At 43.7% G+C, this 16,274-nt stretch overlaps 1 protein-coding gene across 7 annotated transcripts in view; it reads right to left on the bottom strand.

The window, feature by feature from the left end:
- Positions 1–15,021, bottom strand: part of dot1l (DOT1-like histone H3K79 methyltransferase) — an 80,210-nt gene extending 65,189 nt beyond the window's left edge. For 5 of the 7 annotated variants that reach the window (XM_055658554.1, XM_055658557.1, XM_055658558.1 and 2 more), the window contains exon 1: positions 14,775–15,020. In XM_055658554.1, coding sequence (XP_055514529.1) covers positions 14,775–14,855 — 81 coding nt within the window. In that variant the 5' untranslated portion in view covers positions 14,856–15,020. Of the gene's footprint in view, positions 1–14,774 lie in introns of all 7 variants that reach the window. The other 2 variants (XM_055658551.1, XM_055658553.1) reach the window with 1 other exon arrangement.
- Between the last annotated feature and the right edge of the window lie 1,253 nt (positions 15,022–16,274).

Here is a 16,274-nt window from a genome sequence, read left to right as displayed (position 1 = left end):
CTGCTCCCCCAATGGTGTGATTCCCCCAACCCAATATTCCACCATGCACCCGTCTCCTCCAATGGAACTGAAGCCGTTCTCAAAAGTAAGATTCCAGCACTGCCCTGCCTCTTTAAAAAAAAAAATCCAATTGCACCTTCCCTGCCTGCTGCAGCTGTGAAAAGTTCAGTGTTCCTGTCTTGCAACTCTGTTTCGAAGTGTGTTGGAAGCTGATAGGAAGGTGCAGCCGTCAACGAATCAAAAGGCAGGAAGGGATCCGTACTGCAGGCGGACGGATTTGAGTTTTATATATTAATAGAAGATAGATAGATGCTTAGGTGTTTTATTGCTTTATGCTTTGGAGCGTATAACTGTTATACTAGCGTCTCAAACTAACTGCCATGTTCAGTAGACATAATATTACTTAAAGCTCATTGCAGTTATTAGTCTGCCTGGTAAGAACTTCAGCAAACAAACTTTTATAGTATTCTGTGATATATTTGGATTTGTTCACTCCTAGCGGCATAGTAATGTAACTCTCACTCTCGCTACTGCCGTTGCAGTGTCAACCCTTGTGGGTCCATCATTTACATGCCGCTGGAAATTAAATCTCGCCCCACACTCTATCTCACATTCATCACGAACAGCCACCCACTACAATAGGTGGAATGGTCTTTCTTTTGTTAATCCTGCCCACAGTTTCCGATGGGGCCATTTTCACAGACTTAACCATGACCGGCCGCGTTTAACCAGGGTTCTAGGAACTCGACATCTGATGGGGATGAGGAGGGTTCCAGAGGAAAGGCAGGGACAACTTAGAATCCGGCAGCATAGTGGCACTGTTAATGGATTCATTCAACAGTGAGTTCAGTTCAGAAAGAACACACGCCGGTAGAACAGCAGCCACTGGTTCAGGAAATCGATCCAATTATTGAACAACAGGCGGTGGAATCCGTCTGTGACAGACTCCAGTGAGACGTGTCCATAGGAGCGGGTGTTCACTCTGATCAATAACTCAAGCACAGTGAACTTCACAATGTAAAACCATTTTAGTCAAAACTGGCCCGGAGGGCTGCCTTGCCCGAGCACTGGGACAACTCTGGGCAAGGTCCCACTGAAGGTAAGAACAACATTCGAATCACTTAAAAAACACCTTTTTTAAAACACCTGCAGGCTGGATGATTTCAGGTTACAGGCCGGATCCAGCCCGTGGGCCGTAGGCTGCCGACCCCTGTCTTAACAGTACATTGACATCACCTGTAGGCAAAGCATCAGCCCACATCACACTGATACAGTCGCTGCCTGCCTCAGATTAAATATATTTTTACACATAAATCAATAAAGATAAGAAAATGTTTCAAACACAAGTAATATTTTCTTATTCCAGTAGCAAACAAATTAAGGATTAAATGAAAATAATAAATTCTTTAACTTTTTGAATATCTCATAGTTGCAGATTAATGAACTGAACTAAAACTGGGACTGTGCAAATAGCGTGTGAACAGCAGAAGAAAGGAAGCTATTGAGTTGACAGAATTCTAGATTAATTCATTGGTAGAATAGTTAACAATTTATTCACAGTTTATACAGCGCTGCATTCGCTTTTTTTCCCCCCGAATGACCTTTGACAAATCCCATAATTCCTTGCGTTTATCGGAATACCGAACTTGCTTATTCTTAAAATGCTCCATTTCTCAAAAGTAAAATTTAGCAACTGATGTAGCATATTATAGTTGGTATCTGATTATGCATTCGAAAGCCACTTGAGGCTAACAGCCCTTATACATTTATAAAACTAACCTTTAAATTTTAGCTGATGATGAATACAATTCTTTGAGATTACTGCACACTGGGCACTTAAACAAAAAAATTCAAAGTATTTGATGAATTACCCTATGAAATACCATTGATAGATTAAAGCCCAGATTAATGGTCAAAATGGCCAAGTAAAAAGTCACAATTACTCATTAAGGGATTATTTTGGATTGTGACTCACCACCAATTCTGTAATCCTTACCATTCTACGTGTAATTAAAATGATTAAAAATTCCAAAAATAATACTTCTGCGAACAGTGCTCAGGAGTAATAATGGACCATGCTCAGATTAATAAAAATGGAAAGATTATCAAGGACAAGGCAGCAGTACAGTACAAATTCAATGGTGCCTCAGGATTAAGGATGACTTGCACTTGCTTCCCTTTGCAATGTGGGAACCAGACCATTCCGCAAATGGGGAAAGGAGATATCCGATGGAACAGATGGTGTAAAGTGGTATGCTGTTATCCCGTTTCATTTGCTCTTCTGTGTGCTCCCAACGGATGGACTCCCAAGATCTGAACACCATGCCAAATGAAACCTCTCTGCTTCGAGTAGTCTTGGATTAGGGAATCCCAGGAGTCCGTGGAGGTGTCTTGTTTTCCCCAGGTTTTGAGAGCATCCTTGTCAGAGGAAGCTCTGTCCACTTGATAATCTCTTTCAATAGCAAAGTTTAGAATAAAGTGCGGATTGAGCACTCAAAAGTTGTAACCTGGCCAACAGAGCCAAAAAAGTGTAATTACATTTTCAATGGTGGGAATGTCGACCCAATATTGATTTACTTATCTTTTCTATGGAGTAAGAGGATTTTGTAAATACCTCGCAAGCAGCATCTTTTCAGTGACGCCTGCTGTAGGTAGTCCATGTCTCAGAAACACATGCAAAAGGATCTTTGCTTTGGTGGTATTGATCAGGGAGGACAAGACCCAGTTCCCAGAGTTTGATGATGAGTTTGGAAAGGATGATGGGTGTTGAACACAGTGCTGTAGTCAATGAACAACACACCAACATACATATTCCTGTTGTCCAAGTGATCCAGCACAGAATAGAGAGCAACATCACATCCACTATCAATCTGTTCTGGCTGTAGGCAATTTGAAGTTGGTCCAGGTCATTGTTGAGGCAAGAGTTGACTTGCATCATAATCAACCCCTCGAATCACTTCTTCACATGGAAGAGAGTGCCCACTGGCCTGTAATCATTGAGATTACTTGCTCTTCTAGGGGCTCCAGAATCACAGAGGTACAAAAGTAAGTGGGGAGTAAGTACCTTGGGTTGTGGTAGTAAGAGGTTGAAGATGTCCACATAACTTCATTCATGTTGATCCGTGCAGCTTTTTGGCCAGGTGCACCAACTCAATTTACAAATTCACACGCAACACCACCGTAGTGGGTCAGAGATCAAATAATAACGAGACGGAATACAGGAATCAGATTATAACCTGGGTGTCAAGATAACAACCTTTCTCCCAATGTCAGCTAGACAAGGACGTAGTGATCGACTTCAGGAAGCGAAGTGGTACACATCGATGGCGCTGAAGTAGAGATAGTTGAAAGCTTCAGGTTCCTAGGAGTAAATATCACTAACAACTTATCCTGGGCTAGCCAGATCGAAGCAATGGCAGAAGAAAACACAAACGCCTCTACTTCCTTAGAAGGCTTATGAAGTTCAGCATGTTCACAACATCTCTCACCAACGTCTACAGATACACCACAGAAAGCACTTTATTGGGATGCACCGCAGGACCACAAAAAAATTGCAGAGAATTGGGGACGTAGCCTAGATCAACACACAAACTAATCGCCCTTGCATTGAAATCCATCTACATTTCATGCTGCCACGGCACAGCATAATCAAGGATGAGTCTCACACTTCCACTTCTCCCCTCTCCCAATAGACAAGAGGTACAGAAGTGTGAAAACACTTGCCTCCATAATCAGGGACAGTTTTGTCCCAGCTGTTACCAGGCAACTGAACCATAGAATCACGAACCAGAGAACAGTCCCAAGCTACCATCTACCTCATTGGAGACCCTCTGACTATCTTTAATTCGACTTTACTTTGCACTAAACATTATTCTCTTTATCCTGTTTCTGTGCACTGCAGACAGCTTGATTGTAATTATGTATAGTCTTTTCGCTGACTGGATAGCATGCAACAAAACGTCTTTCACTGTACCTCGGCACACATGACAACAATTAAACTAAGACCAGACGCTTTCCAAGGGTTCACTGTTGGTGGTCTCGGAGATTGAGATCACAGGGGCGTTGGAGGCCATGGGAGGGCTCGTGAAAATAAATCATTTTTCTCTCTTTTGAAGCAAGATTCCAAAATCGAGAATGCCCGTGTAACGGTCTTATTATTTAATAAAAGTAGTATTAAATTAGATGGATATATTGTTTCCAAGACTTTAAACAAACAGAGCAGCTGGGCCAGATGCTCCCCACCCGGGTCCTCAAGCAATGTGTTTTGCAAGCACTGCAAGCATATTTTCCAAAAGCTCACTGCACTGTGGGATGGTCCTCACAGAATCTGGAAAGACACGAATCATCTGGAAAACACATGAACACTGGTATCCCATGGGGACCGATGTCAGGTGCATGGATCTTCACACATAATCTGAATAGGGGTGGGGGATAAAGAGATCCCTCAACAAGATTTGAGTGTGTCAGGGCAAAGGGGATATGTGTGTGCTAGAACAATTAACTCATGTTTGGCTTGGACAAAACTCAAAGTAAAGTGGGTGGGTGAATACTCAACAAACAACCCTCAATAAATAAGTACGAAAAAAGCGGAGAGATCTAAACACTGTAGTACAAATATCTCTGAACATACATAAGCAATAACATAAAAACAGATAGAGCTGGGGTGCTTTGCTGGCCTAGGTATTTCATACAATTTCTTATTGTATATCTGGAGTTTGTACAATACCCGAGCTCTATACCTTGTTGCAGCGTCACAGTGTTACAACATGTAAACAGAGCCTTCCGCCCATGCCGACCATCGATGACCTGTTCGCACTAGTCTATGTTATCCCACTTTCTCATCCAATCCCTACACACTAGGAACAATTTAGTGGCCAATTAACCTACAAACCTGCACGTCTTTGGGATGTGGATGGAAATTGGATGACCCAGAGGAAATCCATGCAGTCACGGGGAGAATGTGCAAATAGGTCGTGGGGGCGCTGCAAGCCGGCAGTCCTGCCAGCAGCGTGTTAGTTTTTTCTACTTCTTTGTTGTTTTAGTGTGTTTTAATGTATGTGTTTAATGTTTCCCTGTGTGTTTTGTGTGTGGGGGGGGGGGGTAAGGGGGAAACCGCTTTGGTCGCCTCCTCCACGGAGAGGCAACTTTTTTCATGTCGCCTCCCCCGTGGCCTAACATCGAGGATCGGTGCGGCCTTTCCCGGAGACGCGCCCGGGCTTCAGCTGCGAGCGCAGCGTGGACTCTCGTCGCCGAGCGGGCGAGCCCTCACCAGGGCTTGCCAAAGGGGAGCGGTCCGTTCGCTGGCCCGCGACAGCCTGAAGCCGGGGTCTGCAGAGCTCCAGCTGGCGCGGTGTCCTGGGCCTGAGATCCCTCGTTGGGGACCCGGGAGGAGAAGAGCTCCGACCGCAAGTCTGCGGCCAACTTCTACCGCGGGCGCGGCGTGGACTTACCATCAGGAGCAGGGTCCATCGCTGGGGATCCCCGGAGGGGAGCTTCAACCGCCGGCCCTGCGGTCTGCAGTGCTTCCGGCTGCAGCGCGGCGGGGACTTTTAAATCTTCGACCGCGGGCCTGCGGCCTACACCAACCTGAAGCCGCGGTCTCTGGTGGGGTGGCACCGATTCAGGACTTACCCGGACTTTACCCTGTCTACTCATCTGGACGCCCGCAGCGGCGGCTGCGGAGGTTTGAGGTCCCGACCACGGGGGAAAATGGAGGAGGACTGGCCAAATTTTGTGCCTTCCATCACAGTGATAAATACTGTGGTGGATGTTTTATGTTAAATTTTCATTGTGTTTTTGTGTGTTCTTTTTCATTGTACCGCTGCTGGCAAATTCATTTCACTTGCACTTTATATGCAAGTGACGAATAAAACTGATTGTGAACTGCACACAGACACCACCTAAGATCAGCATCAAACCCTATCCCGATTCTCTGGCACTGGAGGCAGCAGTTCAACCAATTGCGCCACTGTGCGTCCATATTACTTAATCCGCCCTTTCTGCCCTGGGCCTCCCCCAAGACCACAGTGAGGCCCACCGTAAATTGTAGGAGCAGCACCTCATATTTCGCTTTGGGCAGTTTACACCCCAGCAGTATGAACATTGACTTCTCCAATTTCAGGTAGTCCCTGCTTTCGCCTCCCCTTCCCAGCTCTTCCTCAGCCCACTGTCGCTGCCTCTTCCTTTCTTCTTCCCACCCTCCCCCCCCCCTCACATCAGCCTGAAGAAGGGTCTCAACCCGAAACGTCGCCATGTCTTTCGCTCTATGGATGCTGCCTCACCCGCTGAGTTTTTCCAGCATTTTTGTCTACCGTTCATGTTACTAATGTAAGTTTAGAGATGTTTGTACTGTGATGTTTAGATCTTTTTTCCCCACCTTTTAATACCTCAAAATACTGTTTTGGTTTTGCAACAGACATCAGAAAAAGTGCAGAAGAGGGCAATAAAGAATTCCTAGTAAAAACAATAAAATATAGATGAATGAGTTGGATCCTAGACAAGCATGGACTTTGGCCTGATCACAGCAGGTTTATAACCCGTTTCAAGATTAACTGTGCTTCAGTTTACAGTCTGTTCCAATTATATAAGTTAATCAAGGACAAGGCTTAACTTTAAATTTTGCAATTCAGAATTAGGTTAGAAGTCAGGAGTTTCGTCCCCCTCCCCCCAGAGAATAATGGACTTCAGACTTCTTGAACAGACTGCTGACTTGTGCCGTGAAAGCCAACTTACTGAATCACATCAGTTTGTGCTTGAAGATCTCCCTGATCATCTCAAATCAACTTTTGAAACACTTATGCATGCATCTCAGGAAATTCAAAGCCAGACCAAGACTCTAGATGAGCTCTAATCATCTTTATAGGTTGGAAGTGGTGGCGCTGTTGACAGCTGCGTCTGTTTTTACTTTTTTTGTTGTTTTCTTTTGTCTTGTTCTAGTTAAAGTTTAGTTTATTAGGTTGTGTGCATGTGTCGTGGGGGGGGGGGGGGGGGGGTGAAACATGTTTTTTTGTCTCTTCCTTCGGGGGAATGCGACTCTTCTTGTCATATCCCCCTTCTCTGCCTCCGTCTGCGCTGAGGCCTAATGGCGGAGTTAACTGCGACCTCAGAGCCAGCCAGGACATACCAACGCGAGGCTGGCCGAATTCAGGGCTGAGGCGACGTTCCGGCGTTGGCGACCTGAATTTGGGGCTCGGCCGCGGGCCCAGTGGACGGCATCATCGGGAGCTCGCAGGTCACAGGTTGGTGACCTGTTTTTCCGGAGCTCCCACAACTACAGCTGCGTCTGCTGGACTGGCGGGCTTCGGCAGCTTCTACCACCCCGGGCCACGGAGCTTGAACCGGCCCATTCGCGGAGCTCGGTTGAGCCGCGGGACTTATTCACCATCACCTGGTGGGGTCACAACATCTGAAGCCTGGATCGCTTCAGCGCAGAGGGAGAACAAGGAGGGAAGAGACTTTAAGACCTTTGCCTCCATCACAGTGAGGAGGTGCCTGGTTGTGTTTATTGTATGTTTTGTAATTTATTATTATATGTATGACTGCAGGCAACGGAATTTCGTTCAGACCGAAAGGTCTGAATGACAATAAAGGAATCCAATCCAATCGAAAGTGATATTCCACATTTCCAGTGCTCAAATTTCTCATGTCTTTCGTTTCCTTTCCCAGAACAAAATATGGCATGAGGGAGAACGGACAGTTTTATTTTGTGATACACAATTTATCAGGCTATAGGAGACAAGTTGGCAGAACTAGGGAGACTTCACTTGTCCATTATTGAATTTAGTCTTCTTTCCATCCTTGCATTTTCTATTTAATAGTGGTCTACCTATTCTTCATTCACTTTCTCACTATCAGCCACTCTCCGTGGATCTGGGATTCCTCCATAGAATACTTTTACATGATCTCTCTCATTACCTTCAGAAGTTTTTGAATGACGTAATTTCTATCCTTTTCGGCTCCACCCTTTCGACCTATTTTATCTAATCTTCTTCACATGCAACATTCAATAACCTCACATACAAGGTACTCCAGCACATCCTGCTTGTTCTATGAATGCAGCTCAAAGTCTAATAATGACATTTGGGTAACAGACAACTCCTCCTTACACTCAGTGTACAAATCTAATTCTCTGCTACATCAATGACAATAATAGTTAGCAACTACACCATTTCTCCAGAAGTTCTAAAACTCAAAAAGATGGGGAATTTGCCAAAAGTTTTGTTAATTTCCAGCATTTTCTAAAAACATTTCTGCATTCCCATCTAATAACCTGACAGTGAATAGAAAGGAACTGTGGATGCTGGTACATACCGAAGATAGACACAAAGTGCTGGCGTAACTCAGCGGGTCAGGCAGCATCTGGAGAAAAAGGATAGGTGACGTTTCAGATCAGGACCATTCTTCAGATGGTCCCGACCCAAATCATCACCGATCCTTTTGTTCTAGAGATGCTGCCTGACCCGCTGAGTTATGCCAGCGCTATGTCTATATTTAATAACAGGACAGTACATGGTTCACTCAGCACAATACAGATTTTCCTAAAAATTGAGGAATCTATTGTATTTACAGCAACAAAAAAATTAAAACAAAGGCAGCTTCACGATTAAACACTACAAAGACCAAATTATTAAGCCTCTGGAGAATTCTTGTAAAAAATTTAAGCAGTCCCATAACAATGGAAATCTCAGAAAATGTAGAGAAAACTTTGTTTTACTGCATAAATACAGCATATTTCCACATTGCACATAATGATCAACTACAATTACAAAAGCGAAAATCAAAATAAACCAACCATTATAAATAAAATCTAATTAAAAAATAAGCAGTGCAGTATTGATTAAACTGAAGACAAGAAAATGCACGTACTGAAATAAGAAAAACTATGTGCTAAAGAAAATCCGCATGCCACACATCTGTCAATGGGAATGGTCAGGCGATGTTTTAGGTTAGAATCCTTCATAACAAAGAAGGGTCCAATCTCATAACATAGATTGTCCATTGCCCTTCACAGATGCTGTCTTGCCTGCTGATTAACTTATATGTTTGCAGACAATGAGGCAACATCCAAACCACTTTGCATAGTTTAACAGATAGTTCAATTTATTATAAAGTGGGGACTACCGGCTTTCAAGGACTGCGATGGCTTATGATCAACTGAGTAAAAGTACTAGTTGATATGCCCCAAAGGCAAACCAACTCCACTTGGCCATCAGCTCCAGACTTAAATGAATGATAAGAAGGGATTAACAAGTGTTTCACTGCTGCCTAATTGTATTCTGGAAACTACACAAATTACAGATGTATGTCAGTATGTTTCAACTAATGAGGATGTGTCTATCAAAATTTACTGCTTTTAGTTTAGTGATACAGCATGGAAACAGGCCATTTGGCCCACGCCGACCAGCGATCCCCGTAAACTAGCACTATCCTACACACTGGGGACAATTACCAAAGTCAAATTAACCTACAAACCTGCACGTCTTGAGTGTGGGAGAAAACCAGAGCACCCAGGGAAAACCTACGTGGTCACGGGGGGAACATTAAAACAGCACCCGTAGTCAGGATGGATCTCGGGTCTCTGGTGCTGTAAGGCAGCAACTCTTGCCGCTGCACCGACCTTGAGGCCATGCATGGAGGTAGCCTCCTTGTGGAAATACCTCAATACTAAAAATCAACACTCAACAATGTCTTCAAGAGAAAAAAAACATGCACAGATGCCTGTTAAGCATATCCAAGCACTTAGCTCTGCAATTCCAACTATAAATCTCATTCCCACTCAGCAACCCTGCTCAGTCAACCAATTTCATAAAACCTGTATTGTATTTTTAAACAAAACCTTCTATCACATGCACACAATTTCCTTCATGATCATACTAGCAGCTTGGGAAACTAGATAGACAACGTATAGTTTACATAGACAGCAGATAATGAAATCTTGAGCAAAGATTTGTGTGCACAATAAGTGCTGGCAAACTCCACGGACCAGTCAGCATCTGTGAAAGGGAATGGACAGATTATGTCTTAGGTTGGGAACCTTTGGACTGATTTCCTTCCAACCCTCCTCCAACCAAGTACCTCCAGCACCGTTTTTTGCACATTATTTTTATTTATATTTGCGTTGAGGCAAAAGTTTATTTTGTTTATTTATTTAATGCAATATTATGGATAATTCTTTATAATATATTGAGAATTGTTAAAAGTTTTTCCAAATGGAGAGAGCTCTAGATAAATATTATTACCATTGCTTAGCAATATAACCTCCAAGCAAAGTTAAATTTCACTGGTATCATCTTAGGTCACACTTTTAATCTGGTGTGTGCTGGTACCTATATTTATCATAAAACATCACTCTATCCCACAAAAGAGACAAGGACTTGTAAGTGGGATACCCATATTGATACATATTAGAATATTCCATGAAATTGAACGTAATATTAACGTTGCCCATTACTCTAAAACAAGACAGGCACGAGGCTTTAGCTCAAAACTTTGTGGGAGGCAAGAACCAAAACATGAAAGGTACATTTTGTTTTTGTGTAACATCACAGTTCTAATTTTCACTACTTGGATCCTCAAAACAAGCTTCACAAGAGAATCATTTTAAGTTTAAGTCACTAAGTAATACTTGAACCATAAGCCACAATAAGTTTAATTAACTCCTGCTGAAACTTGCCAAGTGTTTATCTCCCTTTCACATTTTTCCAAAAAACAAAATGGAATGTAACACCTTGTAGTTACGTGTATTCTGCACAATAAAGTAAATTGTGTAAATAACAGCTAACCCGTGACATGAAGAAAAATAAATGCAGGCAAGACCAATAAGCCCCTCGCACACATTGCATCTTTTCATTAGGTCATGGCTGATCTTTGATTGGTGTTGGTTTATTATTGTCACATGTACCAAGATACAGTGAAAAGCTTTGTTTGGATGCTCCAGTCAAACCATACTATACACGAGTACAATCAAGCCATTCACAAGTACAACAGGTAGTGCAAAAAGAGAAAAAATACCAGAGTGCAGAATGTAGTGTTACAGTGTTGTAACATTGCAGGTACAGAGAAATTGCAGATTAAAACAGAGTGCAAGGCCACAATCATATTGGTTAGGAAATCAGAACGGCACCCTTAATTAATGAAAGGACTGTTGCGTAGACTGATAACAGCAAAAAAAAAAAAAAAGCTGTTCCTTAATCCGGTGGTACTTGCTTTCATATCTTCTGCCCACTGAAAGAAGGGAGAAGCGGGAATAACTGCGATGCAAATGGCCTGTGGTTATGTTGGCTGCTTTTCAGAGGCAACACAATGTATATGAAGTGTGGACAGGAGGTGGCAGTGTGTGGAGGAGGTTGATTTGTGTGATAGTTGCACCATTTCTACAACTCTTGTAATCTTGGCAGTTTTGTGCAGTCTTGGGGAGAACTGTTACAAAACCGATATGTAATACATCCTGTGTTAGGATGCTTTCTTTGGTACATCTGTAAAGGTTGGTGAGAGTCGTTCAAGACATTTTGAACTTCCTGAATCTTCTGAGGAAGTAGAAGCATCAGTATACTTTCTTAGCCATAGTTTCAATATGGTCAGTCCATGACAAATTGGTGGTGATATTTACACCTTAATTATTAGGGAATCTCAAAGCTCTCGACCATCTCTCCACTTTGGCTCCATTAATGCTCCTTTAAGTCAATAATTAGCTTCTTCGTCTTGCTGACATTTGGCTGCAGGTGTTGTCTTGACAACATATTACATAAGCTCCCTACCTCCTTCCTCTACTTGGTCGTGTCGAGTTCTGGCCCACTACGATAGTTGGATCGGCAAACATAGAAATGGAGTTTCAATTTGAGTTTCTCTAGAAATGGAGGAGAATTTGGCTGCACAGTCACAAGTGTACAGTAAGCGGTTGAGAATCTATTCTTGTAGGACACCGGGGTTGAGAATTATCATACAATGATGTTGTCACCTATCCTCACTGATTGTGGTCAATGGGACAGTGGCTGACTCCTAGGTCCCAGATTTTGGTGATGTTTTTGGATGGGATTATGGTATTGGGCAGACCTAGAGTTAATAAATAGGAGTCGAAAGAAGTTCTCCTTGTTATCCAAACGTTCCATCGGAAAAAATCGGTCCCTGCGTAAAATCTATTTGCTAACTAAGCCTCAACCATCCGAGTTGAAAATTCCAGTTTTGCTACTCTTTCAATGAAGAAACTTCTCATAACTATGTCCTGAATTGTCAACTCATCTTGAAGTTGTGATCTTGCAGATCCAGACACTTCAACTGGGGAAATATTATCCCTGCATCAATCCAATTTAAAAAAAAACTCAATGGATCAGTGAGATAATCTCAAATTCTACATAGGTTTTTTAATTGTTCTTATGACACAGCAGACCAAATCTATGATGACTCACAGAATAATATCCCCTCATTCCCATCAACCCCCCCCAATTCTACCACTCTGCTACAGGCTAGGGGCAATTTACAACAGCCAATTAACTTGCCAACTCGCATCTTTGAGATGTGGAAGGAAATAAGAGTATGGGTGGGGCTGTACATCCATGGTCACAAGGAGAACAGGGAAACTCCACATAGACAGTACAGGAACTACTAGCTATGCCACCGCGTGGGAAGACTTTTTAATCTTCCCCATGCTAAAACCTACCCCGATTAAGAATTAATCCTGTGAACCTTTCTTACGCTCCATCTATTGCAAGTATATCCTTCTGGTTGAGACTAAACATGCACACGTTACCACAGATGCAGTCTCGCCAGAGCCCTATTTGCTATAAACATGTCAGATGACCTCAATTCATTCCAATATCCTGTAATAACTTATTGTATGACTCCATTGTTCACAAAGGTTGTGTTACTCTTACAATGGCAACGGCGACCCGCATTAATATGTTGTAAATTGCGTGGGAAAAACGAAAATACAAACAGTTGTCTCAACATAATAACGAAAGTGATTCATAACTGAATCAGATCGTAAGAACACTGCATTTCTAAAAAATGACGGTGTAATTAGTTCTAATATGATGTGGCTTTATTCGCAATAAGACATTAACGCAAGACAATATTTAACCTAGGCAGGGAAAACCCCTCGACTTTTCCCTTAACTTGACGAACATGGAAAGGTTTTGAGCCAACAGCTGTGTAATGCCGATCAGCGAATCTCCCCTCCCACCACTGCCTGCAAGAACGTCAGCAGAGCAGTGTGCTATCAAACCATAACAACGCCTGGTCATCAAACCATTGGTGCAAGCAACATCGACACCCAGGCTGGTATCGTTTGATTGCCGTGTAGGAAAAAAAACATGGCAACTTTAACATACGAGTTGTTTTTTTAAAGATAAGAATGTGGTCGCTCTATCTTAACTTCACTGGAAGCAGACACACGCCCGAAAAAAACCCAATCGCTCATGGATTCCAGTCATTCCGAAGTCAAAACAGACAGCAGAGACAGTTTCCATACTAGCATGGAATCGTGATCAGAGTTTAACACAAAACCATCAAAGCTGCCGACAGGGGAAAAAATATAGCACGTGGTAAACTGTTATAAACTGAAAGTAGAGATTACACTTCCATAAACGGCTCACTGAGAACCCAACCGTGTTAATATGTTGAGCCGGGCCTGCCGCTCTGAACCAGGTCAGCACAAAAGAAGTCAGCATGGGGTCACATTTATCTTAGGCCGTCAACAAACGCCAGTGCCTAAAGCCATTCGATACTCAATAAGCAAAACACAAATTGCTGCAGTAACTCCGCGGGTCAGGCAGCATCTGTGGAAAGAATGGACAGGCAACGTGTTCGGGCCAGGACCCTTCATACTGACGGCGTAGACCCCCCTACTCCACCAGTCATAAGTATAATATATAGAACTGGGACTCCCGATATAAAGCCGGTCAGCACAAAACCAAACGTCAGCTCAGGATCACATTTACCTTAAGATTGCAACAAACGTCAGTGACTGAAGCTATTCACAAATCAACAGGGCAAAAAACATTAAAAGGTGGAGGAAGGCAAGTTAGGCAGCATCTGTGGTGGGAAATGCTGCCCATTCAGCCGGTAGAGCAACTTATATGGAGCGAAATGCTGCCCAGAGGGTTAGGCAGCGTCTGTGGAAATAAATACTACCCATTCAGGCGGTCGGGGGCTGCTTTGGAGGGGAAATGCTGCTACTTTAGCCGATCAGACAGCTTTTGGAAAGGGAATGGAAAGTTGTCCCCTTCCCAGACACTGCCCGAGCCCCTCCAACACTCTGTACACCGACAACTGCAGACTCCCCAACACAAAAAGGACTGCCCGTCCTGTTTAGCAATAACCTCAGCAAAACAATCCGACAAAACCACCTTCCCTGGCCGTGAACATTTAATTTAAGAGGTTTTTCTTTAAAAAAAAAATAATCACCGCTTAAAACCTTAAGCATGGCCGCTTCAGCTCGAATTAACTGAGCCGAAAAAGAGAGGAGAGGGAAGGGGGAGGAGAGGAAAGGCGCTGAGACAAAGAGAGAGCCCGGGGACACCGGCTCGGCTCAGGACATTCTCTCCTCAAACACAAACACACAATTTGCCCGCAGATATTTAGTCAGAAACGCCGGTTTTGGGGGGGGGGAGATAATTTCGAGGAGGGAGATAGGGAGTCGGTTGTGAGGGAGCAGGGGGAAGATAAAGGTCGGGCTACCCTTCTTTTCGGCTCAATTAAATTCGAGCTGGGCCCGAACCCGCGCCTCCCCGCCCCGTCCCCTCCCCGCCGCCGCCGCCCCAAAGCCCGCGAACACTTACATAGACCGGCAAGGGCCAGGGATACACAGCAGCTTCCGCACCCACTGGGCTTTTAAGACGCAGTTCGTGCTTCTCACCCATTTTCTTCCTAGCACTATCATGCTACGTCTTGAAAAAGGTTTTGGTGGGGACAAATAAAAAAAAAAAACCCACACACAAAATATGAGGGTGTAAAACGGAGAGACACGAAATGGAAGAGCTGAGGGGAGGAGGAGCCGGGGGGAAAGGGAAAGGAGGGGAGGGGGGGGGGGGGCGTTGATTTCTTTTAATATATGAGGGGGGCAAAAAAAAAGTTCAAGCGTAATTTGTCATCATATCCCTTTGGTGAGTCGCTGCCGCCAGAGCCCGGTCCTCGGCCATCTTGGGCCGGCATGAACTGAGCGCTCTGCCGCGGACCGCACCAACTCCCTAGCCCGGGGGGAGACCATCTCTTTACGCCGCCCCAATCGTCAATTACACTGGTTTCCTCGGCCTTATTCGACAAGATTAAAATCGACAAACATTTCTAAAATCTCCAGGCTTCGATTCAGTGCCCTGAAATGTTTTGTTTGTTCTGGAAAACATTGTTTTGGCGTTAATATGCCGGTGCATTGGAGATTGTACCAAAACCGAGTTGTAGGGGTGCGCTTTGACAGCCAACCCAAAGATTATTTAGCTCGGGCACGTGATGCGGATAGACCAGGGGAGGACTGAAGGGTCGCTTTATGTTGTGAAATGTGCACAGGTTAAATTATGTGAAACCATTGAAATTTGCATTGTCTTAAATATACACACGCGGCGGAAGGCTATAAACTGTGTACATGGTTGCAAAGGAAGGTTCAGCCACTGCGGCAGAGAAACTGATTGAACCAGTCTAGAGATGATTGGGCAAAATACAAAAGTGCTGGAGGAACTCAGTGGGCCAGGCAGCATCAGTGGAGGCAATGACTTCAGACCCATTGACACAATTGTCTTTGTAAAGACATTTTGGAATGGGGGGGGGAGGGGTGAGAGCTGGAAGAGAGAGGTGGGAGCTGGACAAAACTTAAATGATGATGGGTGGATACAGGTGAGGGGGAAGTGATTGATAGATGGGTGGAGTGGGTGACAGAGGCTAGAGGTGAAAAGGAGACAAAAGGATGTTGGATGAGATGAGGAAGAGTGAAATGTAAAGCTAGAGAAAGAGATATGGATGGTTAGGGAAAGTGTATTTGATTGCCGTTTGCTGGGCAATCAAATACACTTGGTTCAGAAAGTCTTTATAACCCTAACAAACACTACCAATATTTATATATAGCATATTTAGATGTAGAAAAATATTGCAAGCATGAATTCAAACAAAAATGACGATGAACAAAAAGTGATATTTGTTCAGGCGCCTGAGAATTGGTCAGCAGTATATTTTAAGCACGATTTTAAAGAAGTAGATAGAGGTGAAGAATAGAGAAGTGATGGAAGGAAGTTTCTGATCTCTGCTTTGCGATCTCAGTGTTGTGAGGAGTTGCGGAATGATGGGAATGG

Source organism: Leucoraja erinacea, chromosome 29 (genome assembly GCF_028641065.1).
Source record: "Leucoraja erinacea ecotype New England chromosome 29, Leri_hhj_1, whole genome shotgun sequence".
NCBI lineage: Eukaryota > Metazoa > Chordata > Chondrichthyes > Rajiformes > Rajidae > Leucoraja > Leucoraja erinaceus.
Note: the sequence above shows the minus strand (reverse complement) of the source record. Positions and strands in the feature narration are given on the sequence as shown.